Here is a 14,888-nt window from a genome sequence, read left to right as displayed (position 1 = left end):
AAAGAATATGTGGCCAGCATACTGTCTCTCATGAAATCCCTTCAACTGGAAGCTCAGCTGGCATAGCCCCTGCCTTTGGACTTTGGCTCTTTGGCTGTTCATAACATCCAACCAGGGGATTTAGTCCTGCTTAAGGAGTGGAAAGATGCACCACTGGTGGCAAGGTGGAGTGGAACTTTCCAAGTGTTAATGACCACAGAAATAGCCATCAAGGCAGCTGAACACAGGTAGACCAATCACACTCTGGTCAAGGTCTCTAAGGCCCCAGAGAATAGGACATCTCAGCAGAAGAGGAATGGTCTGGAGCTGTGGGAATCCATAAAATCAGAGGGTTTTAGGAAAACTGCAGAAGGCAGGCCTCAGATGCAGCCGAATTGTCAGTAGAGCTAAAAGTCACAGTCATGAGATAAGTCAGCAGAAAAATTATTTAAGCTGTAGAAAAGACATGGGCAAATAGAACAATAAGCTATGTATTAGTGCTTGTCTGGCTTTCTAAGTTGCAGAAAGTTTATCTAGCAAGATATTAGGAAGGTTAAGCTTATGAATGGAGCTCTGTGTGTTGTCTCTTATAAACGGGTATTGTATTCGAAATAAGCAAGCATTGTTTTAACCAAAGCTATGTGTGCTTATGGTGATTGGATAGAACTTCTGTCAATATGCTTTTGCTTCGTGTGATTGAAGCATGTTGTACCATTGAAGCATATAAAGCATGTTGTACCATTAAGTTTTCCAGCCTGCTGCCTCTATTGTGAGCTGTTAGCATCTTTCCTTTGTCATAACTATGTAATGAGACTGATGCTGAAAAATAAACAGCTTGAGACTCTCTCCCAGCAGCCCCGTCCTGTTCGCGTCTGTAAATAAATTGCTGGCGTCATGGAGCAACAGCCAGTGCGTTGACATTGGGGCAAGCCATGTGTACCTACCCACAGACTGTCTGCTGAAATAGTCTGGATGGGCATCCCTCTCTTAGAATCTCCACCCACCAGGGGGCTACTACTTGCTGTCATTGTTTTCTTTATTTTAGGTCGCTTCTGTGCATTCACTGGCCACAGGTGGTGTGGAAGACAAGGCGAAAATTAGACTAAGTCATTAAAATACACTATTAGAATATTTTCCTTACTAATTCTACTTTTATATTGTCAGCTAAGTTTAGGCCAGGAATGGAAGAATCCATTTCCAGCCTTAGGAGAAGAAGCAGCCAAAGTTTTTAATGGTAGCTATTGTTGGGTCTGCAGAGGGCCAGAAGAATCTGAAGAGTGGCTATGGGTGACTAGCTCAGTGGAATCTAAATGGTGGGTCAATACCCTAAATGAGGTCCATAATGGGACAGGATTTGGGTAAAAGAAGGAAGCCCATGGTGACTTCATTCTTCTGAATCAGGCACTTATTGCCTAAATAGGACAGGGGGTGTCTATGTAGAAAAAGTGTTTGTGACTTGATTTTATCTTTGGGTTTAAACAACTGGGTCTGGACTCCCAATTGCCCTCCTTGCAGTTGTTCCAAACATCAAGCAAACGCAATCAAATGCCTGTGAAGCTCACTAATGGTAGCTGGTTGAGGTGTTCCTACAATCATTACCAAAAAGATTTTGAAGGCTGTAAAGCAGTGGGGAGGGACAAGGGATTTTTTGACCACTTATTTTTAAGCTGCCCCCGAGAAAGTTCCACGAGTAGAACACATGTTGTTTGTGATTATCAGTGCAAATGTCAAGACCAGAATGGAACTTGAGCCCTTTGTTAGTGAGTTCTTCTCCAAATCCAAGCAAACAGATTGCAGATGTAAATGTAGCTGGGAATCCTGCAGGGGAGCTTGGAAATAAAAACACTGTAACTCTTAGGGTGGGGTAGCTACTGTTGGAGGACTGCTAAGGCCGGGAAGCGTGCCAACTTTTGACCCACCAATTGATGACAGAGATTAGGAAGGCCCCTTTGCTAACAGAACATCGGCTTTGGAAAGACACTATTGATTGGCATTGTGGTCACCATGAGTACTGCAGCTTACCTCCAAACTGCTCAAGGATGTTATATGGGGCATATTAGACCTACCACAAGTTCAGGGAACTCACTTAGGAATCAAAATCTATGATAATTTAATTAGCAAAAACAATCAATTGATGCAGCCCTGGCTGGAGGGAGAACTCCAAAATGGGGAAAAGATAAATGGCCACGAGAAAAAATTACATCACACTATAGACCAGCCACTCAGAATCCTTATGAATTAATACGAGGTGATAGAGAACCCATTTATAATTTGAATGGGATATTTAAGTTACAACCTGCTTTGAAATTATAAGCAACCAGACAGCTATGGCTCTTGATCTTCTTGACGACCAAGCCACTCAAATGAAGAATGCAATATTTCAGCATTGGATGGTATAAGATTATCTATTAGCAGAAGGAGGACGAGTTTGTGGAAAATTAAATTCTTCAAACTGCTGTTTGCAAAGAGATGGCAATGGAAAAGTGGTCAAACAAATAACAAAGAAAATCAAGTTAATTCGTGTACCAGTCCAAAGCTGGAAAGGATGGCAATGGGACACATTGTCATGGATACCTGGCAATCTATGGGTTAAACAAATAGTATTTCTCCTCTTCTGTGCTATAGCAACTCTAATCTTTTTACCGTGCATGACACCTTGCTAAGTGCCTCACTCTTTCAGCAGGTGATCACGGGGATGCAGGTAGCAGCCACGCCTAATACTGCAGAAATGGCTACAAAAGGGTAGAAAATTATGCCACTGCAAATAATTGCAAAACCAAGGAAGACCTAGGGAGAAAAACTTAAATCAATGGTAATTAATATCTGTAAAGACAGTTATGGAGAAAATAAAAAGAGGTGGGATTAAAAGGAGTAAGATGAAAGATGTCAGCAAATTAACAGTGGTTTTAAGGCCCTTGTATTTCTGGGAGGGTGAAACCTGTCTGTTAAACCCTCTGGGATCATCACTTGGGCTTCCAGTGTTTCTCAAGCTCTCAAAGTAAAATTGACCCACCAAACTCATAGTTGTCTCAATCCTAATCCCTGCATCATGGTTCAGGTATATTTTCTCACTATGAAATTGGAGAAGGAAATGCTTTAGGAAATGTCTTGCATCCACTTCTTTCCCAAAGGCCCAATCTGCTTTAATTAGGAATGTTCTTCAAGCACAAGGTTTGGATGCAGCCAGTGAGACTCACATTTCAGAAGGACCATCAATGGTCTGATAAAGACATAGCACTTTCAAGCAAGACACGGGAATTTAGGAAGATATTTGAAATCTGTTGACACACAGTTCTAGTAGTGGAAAATGAAATGCTGTTAGAACAAGCTTGCTCCCCACATCGGCTTTGCCTGGATCCACCTGCCCTGCAGCGCAGCCTTCTCCCTTTGTCCTTACTGTTTTCTGCTCAGGATCAAACCAAACCTGGGGTATTTAAATTCCTGTAAGATGTCGGGTTCGGCTGTCTGTCTCTGCCCCGACACGGGTAGAGTGGTTCTTGGGTGGCACGCGATTCAAAGGACGAGTCTGGACTCTTCAGCTTTTTGGTCTTCGGATTGTTTATTATTTCTTATCTACAAAATTTTCTGTCTGCCCAACAGAGGTCTGATCTGCAAGCAGTCACAGGCACTCTCTGACCACCCACGGGGCGGTCATGTCTTTTTATACTAAAATCTACGTACACAATATTTACCTTTATTTCCCAATGCTTTTCACCCATGTTAACAAGTGCACCTTCACCATAAACCAATCCCCAAGTGCCAACATCATCACAGGAGATGGAGGACAAGAAGAAGAAAGAAGAAGGACGAGGCACGCCCTGATCCCTCCATCTTGTCTCCATAATCCCCCTGTACCAAAAACCTTAAAGTTTATATCTCACCCTCTAAATGTGTCTGTTTTACACCTTTTACTCTAAAGTGATTCTCATGTCCTCAAACTCTTGTTACTTCTGTGGATGGATCAAAATCAAGCCACCAAGCACTCTTGGCAACATTCCAGGATTTTTGAGACCCCCCAAGGGTTCTCCTGGCATCTCTGGACATCGGGAATGATGTGCTGAGATCCCACAGTAACACACTGTGCAGCTGATGGACAGCAAATGCAATCTTCCCAAAGTGGCTGCTGGCTTTCAGGGAAGACTTCAGGGAGGAGATGGCAGTTTCCTTAGTGGCTTTTCATGTCCTCTCTTTGCCATGCAGACGATGGCATGCATGGCACAGCTCTGTTTGGCAGTCAGTCCCAAGGCAGGGCTGTGGTGAGCACAGAGTGAGCTCTCTCCTCCTTGCTCTGACACCTGCACTGGCAGCAATGACACAGTGACTCCGCGAGCTGATGCTGCCTGTGCCATCACCGGCTTGAGTTGGTCTGGGCAGCACCATGGGAAGATCTTGCTCTGCTGGTGGCCTCAGTGATGACCCTGAGACTGACTCAGCTGGTTGGAACATGGTGCTAAGGATACCAGGTTTGTGGGTTTGATCCTCTGTGGGCCATTTGATGATCCCTGCGAGTCCCTTCCAACTCACGATATTCTGATTCCGTGATAGGATACTTCATACACAGCAGGAAGCTTTGGCTAAGAAGTCAGTGCTACCAAGGCCTGGAGGTACAGGTTCCTGCTGACAGATACCCAGGGTAAGCCTTCCTCTCAAACAGGATTAACACACAGACGTTTTTTTCCCTGGCCCAATTCAAAACCCCAGTGATAGAGGGTTAAGAGCTGTCAGAGAGCTTCAGTCACCGCCAAAGAGCCACCACCCTTCAGGTCTCACTTTGTACCACCTCCCATCATGGTTAAATGCAAAACTTCACAAATAAAAATCTCACCTTGCCTCTCTCCAGTCAGTTGTCCTGCAGGAGACAGAGAGGAGGAACACTCTGACCTCATGAAGTTTTGCAGAATATTTGTACACTAACAAAGTCCCTTCCTTTCTATTTCTGAAATTAGAGCTATCAAAATCACACCAGATGTTAACTTTTGTTTGCCTTTTCTCCATTTTGAATAATTTCTAACATTAATGACTTTTTAAAATTGGTATGGCTGGAGAAGTCAATGGATATGTCCCACCAGTAGACCATTCCCAGAAATTGCTAGTGAGCCCTTCTCAGTCAATTGCCAGGGCACCAGCCACCCATGGATCCTGTGATGGGGGTTTCAGATCTTTGGGGTTTTTTTATGCATTCCTTTCCAAAGGCTTTTTCCAAGACTTGCTCCTTCCAGTAGGCACTATCTCCTGCCTTTCCTGTTTAAAACTAAATGACATAACACTCATGGATATAATTATTGCTTCCAGCAAGCGTGGCTAACACTCAGCAAAGGATGTCGGAGTTTTTAAGGAGAATCTGATAAAAAAGAAAGGCAGAACAACCTTAAATAAAGAGCCAATTGCTTTCTTTCAAAGAATAAGACCGAAAAATGTTTTTTTTTTCTGTGCTAATGATGTCAAAGTCCATCTGTCACTGTCTTGGATGCTGGGGCTTAGGGAAAGAGTCAGTGAAAGTGTTTTGTTTTGTTTCTTTTAATGTAAAGAATATGGGTAGACAAAAAGGATTTTCTAAACTTGACTCCTGGTGTAGGTACACAGATATATAACAAAATGAGTGACAGATTTGCCCAGCACATTTCAAGCAGCAATATGGATATTTTCCCTGCTAATAGAATCATTAGCTAGTCTGCCCTCAAACTTACAAGACTTGTGATAAAATTACTGCTGTAATAATCAGCGATGTGATCTGTTTCTACAGAACAGTTCTCTTGCCCTCTTTCTGCCTCTGCTTTCCCATCTACAGAGGTGATAATTTCCTTTTTCTTTTCCTCTGAAAACAGGAGACTAACCTCCAGAAAATGACACTCTTTTTTTTTTTTTTTTTTTTTTAATGGAAGATAGTGCATCAGGCAAACTGTCTGTGGGGGTTAAATAAGGGAAACTTCAAGACATATGTGCTGTTTGTCTTTTTTTTTCATCCAAAGGATAACGAATCCTCAGGTCTTTTTTTTCAAGTTTATAAATAAGGTTTGGAAGTGCATTGAGCATGACAGGTGCCATCATTCTAATGTTGTTCTGTGGTGCCAAGACCATGCTGGTAAATTTAAGCCCCTTTTATCAGTCCAGGGGAGGGATCTGCCACTGAGTTATCTCCCATGCTCTTTGTGGGACAGATTACAGGGAGAAAAAGGCAGCCTGCCAGGGAGGGATGGCTCTTGCTCTTTGAAATTGTGAGTGACCTGTCACCAGAGTTTCTTTTTTCCCATTTGCTCTAAAATTTGCAGTAGCTTTTTGACCTCAGTAGAAGACTGGAGGCCTGTCTTGGGACTGAGGTTGGTGGAAAATTGAACCAGACCCAAGGAATCTTCAGTTAAAACAAATGGATCACAGAAAAGCCCACAATACAGTTAAACCTGAAGATAACTCAGTGGCTGTGAGGAAGCCAGCAGTGTTGCAATGATGGTGCCATTGCTTCAGGATGGATTTGGGAGCACTGAGAGAGCAGGAATTCATTTTTCCCCTTTTTGTCAGCATGAATTCTTCTCCTGGGTAACACCGGCCTTTGTCTGATGCAAGGACGTGTGAGCCATCCAGCAATGTCAGCTGCCCCTCCCTCCCAAGGGCCTGAGGGAAGGAGCAGCAAGGAGCCCACACAGCAGGAGTAGGCCAGGGAGAGCAGGACAGCCAAAGTTTTCAGTGCTGATGTGGCAGCTGAGCCAGTTGTGACTTTTTTGGACATCTTATCTGCCTACTCTGCCCATGAAATGGTCCAGCAACAGGCAAGCTGGCATCAACCCTGCTTGCTCTGGAGCTGACTCCAGGAGGAGCTCCAAAGCCAAACCTCACCTACACTCAGGGTTTAGGTTTTTTTCCTTCCTGAAAATTCAGAGAGCAACAAGGCCGTGAGACTTTTCCTGTGGGTGGTTGAAAGAGACTGTCTGAAGTTTCCCTTATTTGCCTCATGACTGTCGCAAGAACAGAAAGGGACCACTGAAGACTCTAATTGGAGTTCTGGCCTGGTTGAGGTGGATGCTCACCAAGTGATTTTTCACAGCTGTGTCAACAGTGCTTCCAGCAGGGATTGCCAAGGGGCAACTCACTCGATATGCTTTCACCTGCTTCATGACAATGGCTCATGAATTTCCCCACCTCTTGGCTAAACGAACTTTCAGGGGTAACTTTGGTGGTTCCCCCACAAAAAATCCTTCACCTGCTTCACTACCACCATGGCTGACGGAGATTGAAGCCCCCTCCCAAGGACTGAGACTGAGACCTCTGTAATCCTAACACGTGGTGTGGGGGGGGAGGGGGCTGGCCTGATCGAAGTGAGATGTTTGCCCAGATGGGTTTCCTGGACCAAGAAAACAATGGATCTTGCTCACTGCTGAGAACATGGACTGTCTGTACTTGTTTTCAATACCTGTTCCCCCTCAGTGATTTCAAGAGACCTATTCTTTATTGTATCTGTTACCCCCTGGCTATTTCAAGATCTGTTCCCCCCTCAGCAAAGGACTATAATAGATCCCTGAGTTAACTAGTATTTTGAGATTCTTCCTGACGTGACTAGGTGAATTTCCCATTGACTGGACCACAAGGATTTCGTCTCTACATTTGGTAGCTATACCCCCTTTCTCTCTCCCTCTCTTTCTCTCTCTCTCTCTTTTTATCTTTTATCTTTCTTCTAATCCCTCTATCACATTTGCTGTGGTCATTCAATAAAAGGTGTATTTGTTTTGATCAATACTGAAATCCCCTCCACGTTGTTTTTGCACTCTGAGACAAGTTAATGAACCGTCACAACCCCCACTAGCAACTAGCGGATTGTGACAGTGGTCATGGAAACTTGGCCATGACCAACCGGCCCTTCTCACACTGCACACGGATAGAAGAATTTGCAGCACACAGCTCCCCACAGCCCAGTGTGATCTTCAGAAACATGTTTGTGCTGAACATGCCCAGGGGCTGAGCCCTGTCTGGGGGTCACCTAATTACCCAGGTGCTGTGCCAAGTGCACTCACTCCCTGGCTTGGATTTGGCCTATCACAACTCGCCCTCAGATTGTGGTCATTCATGAGTGAGGCTGTTCTGGTGGAGGGATAAAGAGGTCTCAGCTGTAGGACACTGGCTGGGTCACACTGCTTTCCCTCAGTACTGGCCTGTTGTACTTACTGGAGTTGTACTCTCAGGTCAAGACAAAGGTTGTTTAAAATGTCAAACAGGCTAATTAATGCAGGTTTTCAGAAGTATTGAGTGCTCATAAATGCAGAGAATCACAGAATGGGGAAGGTTCGAAGGGACTGTGGTGGGTCATCTACCAAGTGCACCCTGGAGTCACAGAACTGGTTCAAAGGTTGCTTTCACCTGGTCAGTCCTTTTTTGTGATGAAGCAAAGGCAGGGAGCAGGATGAGCTCAGCATGGGTGGGTGCTTGGCAGCCCCAGAACCAGCTCTGTCAGCAGTGACCATCTCCTCAGAGCAAAATACATCCACAAAAGACCCACGGCAATGCACAGGGCAGCTAGGAAAGCAGAGACAGCTTGTTGTCAAAAGCCTTTTTTGGTATCATTCAGGTGTGCCTAAATGGATAGAAAGCAGTGAGGGGATAAAAACAGAACAAGCCATTGAGACCATGAAGTCTGCAGCAGCTCCTGCTCCTCAGCTCTCGCCAGCTGAAGTGTAGCTGTCCTCAGCTACTCTGAAGTGTCGAGTCACTTCTGGGAATTTTTCCAGAATTATCTTGTATTTCCCCTCTACCACCAGTAGCAATAAGCACAGATAAACCAGCAGAGCCCATGCCCTTGTTAACTACCTCATCCTAATGGGAAATTTCCAGTTCCAACATTCTCTTTTTGGGTTCTTAGACAGCCTTGGTTTTACAAACCAAGGTCCTGCAATCTATTAACACCTACTTCTTGAAAAATGCCACCCAGCTTCACTTGTGAAGTGGCTCCCAGTCACTTGTTGGAGGTCACACATTTGCCTCAGGTGTGCTTAGGCTATTTGAAGCATCCCAGGTCATTCCCTCCCCAGGAGCCATGGCTGGGATGGGTGTGGGGCTCAGAGGTGCTGACACCTCTGCAGCAGGAGCTGGATCTGGCTGCCTGTGCCATGCTGCTCCCAAAGCAGTGACATGTCTCTATGCAATGCTGCTCCAAAGTTAAAAGCTTGTCATAACATGTCATGTGGCAAGGCTGAAATGTGAGTCTGATGAGATGACTTTCAGTCCAGAGCAGACAGCCTGCTCCGGGTTCCACAAAGAGGGAGAGTTGGCATCTGAGCTACTAGGAAAAGGGCCTCATTTGCTTGTGGCTGGTCTCTCCCCCTCCTGTTGCTGGAGGAATGCACCAGAGAAAGGAACCAAGGAACCAGTTCAGAATTTGGAGAAATGGTAGTTTTAAAAATTGTAACCATTCATTTTCTTGGAGCTGTAAAATATTTCCATGAGCTTCAGAGTTGAGTGAACAGCAGAATATGATTTCCATCCATCTCCGTAAAAAAAAAATTAAAAACATAGAAAAAGCCAAGAACATTTGAATTCCTCAGTACAGGGCAAGAATTCATTTTTCAAGTGCTAGGCTGGAACGTAGAAAAATTTGGGCATTTCCCACTCCCAAAATAATGTGGCCCAAGCCCACATCCCTTAGTATTTGGGACAGGTGGAAGCAAATTATTAGCTCACACAGGTGTTGCCCAGAAAAGCTGTGGCTGCCCCATGCCTGGAAGTGTTCAAGACCAGGCTGAACGGGGCTCTGAGCAATGTGGTCGAGTGGAAGGTGTTTCTGTCCATGGCAGGGGATTGGAACAAGATGATTTTTAAGGTCCCTTCCAAACTAAACAATTCCATAATTCAATGATTCAATGAATAGTGGGTTTGAATTTTTTAGGGTCTGTCATGGAATGGCCAAGTCCATGAAAGAGGGCAAGGCAACTAGCTATGGACATTACAAAAGAAAAAGGTGAAAGATAAAGGAAGAATAATCCAGGTTGAAGCACCTTTGCTGACACTTTCCTTTTCACAGCCACAGGCACATTACAGCCCTGCAAAAGGAAAAGATCCTGAGAGATGTCACAGTGCATCCATGTAGCACAGATGCTGAAAAGTGTCAAAGCTGAATAGCCTCACTCAGCTTCAGTCCTGTGCAGATCACACAAGGTGAAGAATGAAGCAGCAGAGCACCGGGCTTTTGTGCGCACTGAAGGGAATTGTAAAAATCTAGCAGCTGCACATTCACAAGCACAGTCAGCTGCCTATGCCCTTGCTTCTGGAAAAACTCACCAGTGTCCTTCTTTTCTGCAGCTGCCCTCCAATTCTTTGCAACTCGGAGCCTAAAGGGAAGCATAAGATTTTCCATGGAAGGTTGCAGGACGACTAGCAAGAAGCACAGGAAAGTTTTGCAAGAACTCCTTCCCAATGAATGCTAGTGAGGATTTAAGTGCAGGCAAGGGGCAAAACACCAACATCTAGCAGTTTACAAGCTGTGCACAAAACGTCACTCTTGTGTGACTTCATTCTTCACCTCTTGGAAGCTGCTGCACTCTCCGTCTCCCAGAGGCGAAGAAGTGGCTTCTTCACACACAGATCATTGTGCTGGTAGCGGTGTGCTCCAGAGCGCAGCTTCTGCCAAAAGATGCCTGGCAGTGGCATTTACCTCCAGAGAGCTTCAGAGCCCCATCTTCTGCATCTCTTGTTGCCTGCGTCTTAGTGAAAAGCTTTTCCACTCCATCTCTCATGGAGAAACTGTACCAGCACAGCACACATCCCCTGATCTTGCCCCTGAACTTTGTATTTGCTGCACATTCAAGAAGCACCCCTCTTTCCTCTTTCTTAGTTAAGCTGTAAGTTGTTTTCATATCACCGTGCTCTCTGCCCCCTCCTCCCTGGGGCAAATAGACACAAGCACATTACAGGCTTGCAAAAAGAAAAGATCCCGAGAGATGTCACAGTGCTTACGTGTAGTGCAGATGCTGAAAAGGGGAAAAACTGAATAACCTCACTCTGCCTCAGTCTTGTGCAGATCACAGAGGGCAAAGAATGAAGCACTCGGCCTTTGTGCGCACTGAAGGGAATTGCAAAAATCCAGCAGCTGCTCATCCACAAGCACAGTCAGCTGCATATGCTTTTGCTTCTTGAAAAACTCACTGGTGCCCTTGATCTTGATCTTGATCTTGATCACCAGATCCTGGTACTTTTCCCAAGTGTTCTGATTTGAGTTTTTATACTTTCTTATGTGACATTCAGAAACTTTTGCTCCAAATTAGAAGTTGTCGTTTTCTGAGAATAATTTTCTGACTACAAATGATACATATCTGCAGTTTATCAGACTGTCTTGTATCTGCTCCTTTACTGTATAAAAAGGGTTCTTTGAATAATTCACCACCTCAGTTTCAATGATTGAAAACGTCTTCTTACTCAGTTCTATTATTCTCTATATTTCCTTCTCTTTGTCATATTACTTTGGCAATTATGCACATGCACAATGGCTAGTATGCTCCCGTGGTGAGACATCAAATGTGCAGGTTCCTCTAATTTTGTCACTGATTAAATAACACATAATCCTGTCAGGAAACTTGCCGGATGTCTCTCATTGTCACTGCTTCTGTTTAGTTTCCTTACTCTTTTGAATGGTTCCCTGTCTTCCTACTCACACTCTGAGTTACCAATTTCTAATTTTCCTTCCTATCTGGGTTTACCAATCTTTCTCTGAATTGGATGCTTTTTAATTAAGGCATGCGAAGTTAAATAATTGTGAGAAGAAGAGCACTAAATTCAAAAACCAAATCTATTTTGGGGGTTTTATTCACTGAAGAGTTAAAAGATGTGTTTTCAAATCTTCCTAGTAAAGAAGACACATATATCACATATATATCTTGTGAATATCTTGAAAACAATCTCTTTGCAGGTATTTTGCACACAGTTAATGCTCTAGTCATTGCTTTGGCAAATTTTACAGAACTGCAGCATTGTGTGTTTTGCAGCTTATAGGGAGAGGTTTCTAGGCCTTGAGGATTGGCTTTGTTTCACATAACTTTAGACATCTGAAATTCATCTAGGTATCCTAAATAGTCAATAGAAATACAAATACCTGCACAGAACAGGAGTTGAGATTCATCTTACCATGTGTCTTGAAAAGGAGTATCTATGTGTGAAAGAGATTCTAGTCAGAATTGTGTTCAGTACAGTCAATAAAATTTAGAGAGTTGATAATTTTATTCTGTGGTATATATCCACAGAGGCTGAAGATCTCTCCATGCTCCAGTGCCTAGCAGTCTTCTCGATTCTTCCAATCCTTGAGTTGAATCCTAGCAGAAAAAAGTTTTCTCAAGGTGACCTTTACCAAAAGACTCAGTGTTAGGTGCAATCAATCAATTCCTTTTCTGTCAATTTAATCAAAAGGGATCCTTAAGATTAAATCCATTTGCTTAGGTGAAAGAAATCATACTCTTTGTAGATGGCATGTATTGCTCAGTATTGACAGCAGAAAGAAGCAAAAAAAGCATGCAAATAAATGCACAATGCAGTCAGCAGAACTTCAAGCAAACCAGTGAAAAAGTATTTGCTTTATATGTAAGATGAATCTGAGACATACATATGGAGTGCTTAATGATGTTTTTCATTCACATTTAAAAGATGAAAGAGACTAAAATTATGATAGAAGGAATTCATGGCTTTTAGTTAGAGTATTTCTTTAGAGACATGTACCCTGTGAATACATGTTTAGCCACCTATTAGCTTCCCATCAGCAATTGTTGGATTTTAAATTGCCTTTACAATCTATAATTTAGTACTTTTTGGATCAATATTTTTTCTAAAATTTGCATAAGCTTTTTTTGGGAACACTGGGAAAAATTTCCAGAAATGGTTCAACTGGCTGCTCTGTCATTTAATATTATAAAGCATTTACAGTGTCTTTTATTTGAAGACAAACCCACTAAAGAAAAGAGTATTCCCATTATACCTCTCCACTGTTTTTCCCACCATTGACCAAAGACAATTTTATATTATTTCCAGAATCCCAGAACACACTCATAATTTATCAAACAGAGCTTCTCATCAGACTTTTAAGAGCAACTTGCTGATATGTATATTTCTGCCATCATGCTTGAAGGGCAGTTAGAATCTAGACTTGAAAAAAACAAAGCATATCCTTCTCTCCCATCCAGCTCTTTTTCCTGGTGAATTAATTTATAATATGCTGATACCGGTTGTTACAGATTTTGGTTTCCAGTATTCTTCAGAAAAGTCAAAATATTAAGAAAAAAATTTGCCACATTCACAAAGCGATGTAAAGAATTCTGCTGTAAATTGTTAGTCTCAAGTATCTAGGGGAAAAAAGTGTACAATTAGTTGGTTACATCTGAAGAGTTGTTTCATGTTGCATTCTAGGCATTAACTTCTATAAAAACTGTTGCAATTTTGATGTACTAGCCAAATCAGAACCTAAATATCTCCAGATAGGGTTAATGAACATTAGGAGTAATAAATATATCTTGTGTTAGAAACAATATAAAAATAAGGAAAAAAACCCAAAACCACAAACCCCAAAAAACAAAACCTAAAAGCTCAAACTCACCAAGAAACTAAAAAATGAAAGAGTTTATTCTTATATAATATAATAATAAGAGTTATAATAAAAGATCTTATAATAAAAGAGTTGCCACTTTTTCACTTCTCTTCCACAATGTAAAGGCAGCTCTTGGCAGTTTAAGGAGTGGAAAGTATCCAAGTCTACTTGAAACCATATTGCTTCTGAAACTTTTTTGGCCTGAATATTGTTTCTAATATGATTTTCTGTTCTAAGTAAGTAGCTGCGCTTTGTTCTATGTCTTATAGTTGAAAATATTACTTGTAATTATGGTTTTAAGCAACTTAAATTGTGCAAGACATTTTGGTTACAGGAATAAAATACTCCTATTTATTGATGGACATATATAGCTGTGTCTGTACATGATTGTACAAGTCAGGTCAGTTTCTTTTAATTGGTTTAATTTGTTTAATAGACTTCCTACATTCCAAATTTCTCTGGTATGTTTTGGCAATAACTTTCAAAAGATATTGCTGAAGAAGCAATCCTCACAATCAATTCCTAACAATTTCCTTTTGAAAAGTGGATTTTCACTGAGTATAAATACCCAAGATTAAATAACCAAATTTTCCCACTAAAAGTCAAGTTTTAAAAGGGTAAAATAAAGACATTATGGAGAACAATAGTTATTCTACATCATTCATAGAATGTATTGTGACAGACGACTTTACTACTTCTGATGAAAACGTTTTAGATTTTCCAAAGAAGAAAAGAAGAAGGATAGTGGGAAAACCACTTACCTTTAAACAATTGATAGGCAAGTTCCTTTAGCCACTACCTAGTGCCTCTGCAGTCTGTAGCATAAGTTCTCCATATTCTAAAAGAAAATAGAAGGAATAGAAAGATCTGGAGAAGGCAATTTAAATACATGTGCTCTTAGTCACTACTTACATTAAGGTTCAAATGAGCTTCCAGCTCAATAAATTTCTGCCAGATGAGGACAAAAAATTGTAGTGATGTGCAGCAGCCCAGCCTTTGCTCTGTTCTCTTCAGTTATCAGCTTTTTAATAACTTGCAATTTCTACCTGAATTTATAGTGCATGCTTTGCATAGATGTTGCATATGCTGTATTTGCATCTCTATAAGAAAGGCTATTTTCTTATTTTGCAAGCTAGAAATTGTCGCTGTCAAGGCGGTCACGACATAAAGCAGAGACCACAAGCAGTCTCAGTTGGCAACACTTTATTATTGAACATGGCTGACTTTTATACACTTTCCAATTTTTATGCTTCTTCTATCTTTACTATTGGCCACAATAAGTCAACATAATACTATTGGTGAGAAGTTATAGTGACTTCAACTAACTTTCTAAAAATGCTTCGTCCAGCTGCAAAGTTCTTTT

General features: G+C 42.1%; 1 protein-coding gene across 3 annotated transcripts in view; it reads right to left on the bottom strand.

Moving 5' to 3' along the window:
* Nucleotides 1–11,742: 11,742 nt before the first annotated feature.
* The window catches only part of DCBLD2 (discoidin, CUB and LCCL domain containing 2), a 419,219-nt gene continuing 416,073 nt past the window's right edge, over nt 11,743–14,888 (bottom strand). The window contains exons 15-16 of one of the 3 annotated variants that reach the window (XM_077174335.1): nt 14,287–14,363; nt 11,743–13,283 (exon numbers count right to left, since the gene is read on the bottom strand). In XM_077174335.1, the coding sequence (XP_077030450.1) occupies nt 14,314–14,363 (50 nt within the window). In that variant the 3' untranslated portion in view covers nt 11,743–13,283; nt 14,287–14,313. Of the gene's footprint in view, nt 13,284–14,286; nt 14,364–14,888 lie in introns of those variants that run through there. The other 2 variants (XM_077174336.1, XR_013181028.1) reach the window with 2 other exon arrangements.

This window comes from Agelaius phoeniceus, chromosome 2 (assembly GCF_051311805.1).
Source record: "Agelaius phoeniceus isolate bAgePho1 chromosome 2, bAgePho1.hap1, whole genome shotgun sequence".
Lineage (NCBI taxonomy): Eukaryota > Metazoa > Chordata > Aves > Passeriformes > Icteridae > Agelaius > Agelaius phoeniceus.
Note: the sequence above shows the minus strand (reverse complement) of the source record. Positions and strands in the feature narration are given on the sequence as shown.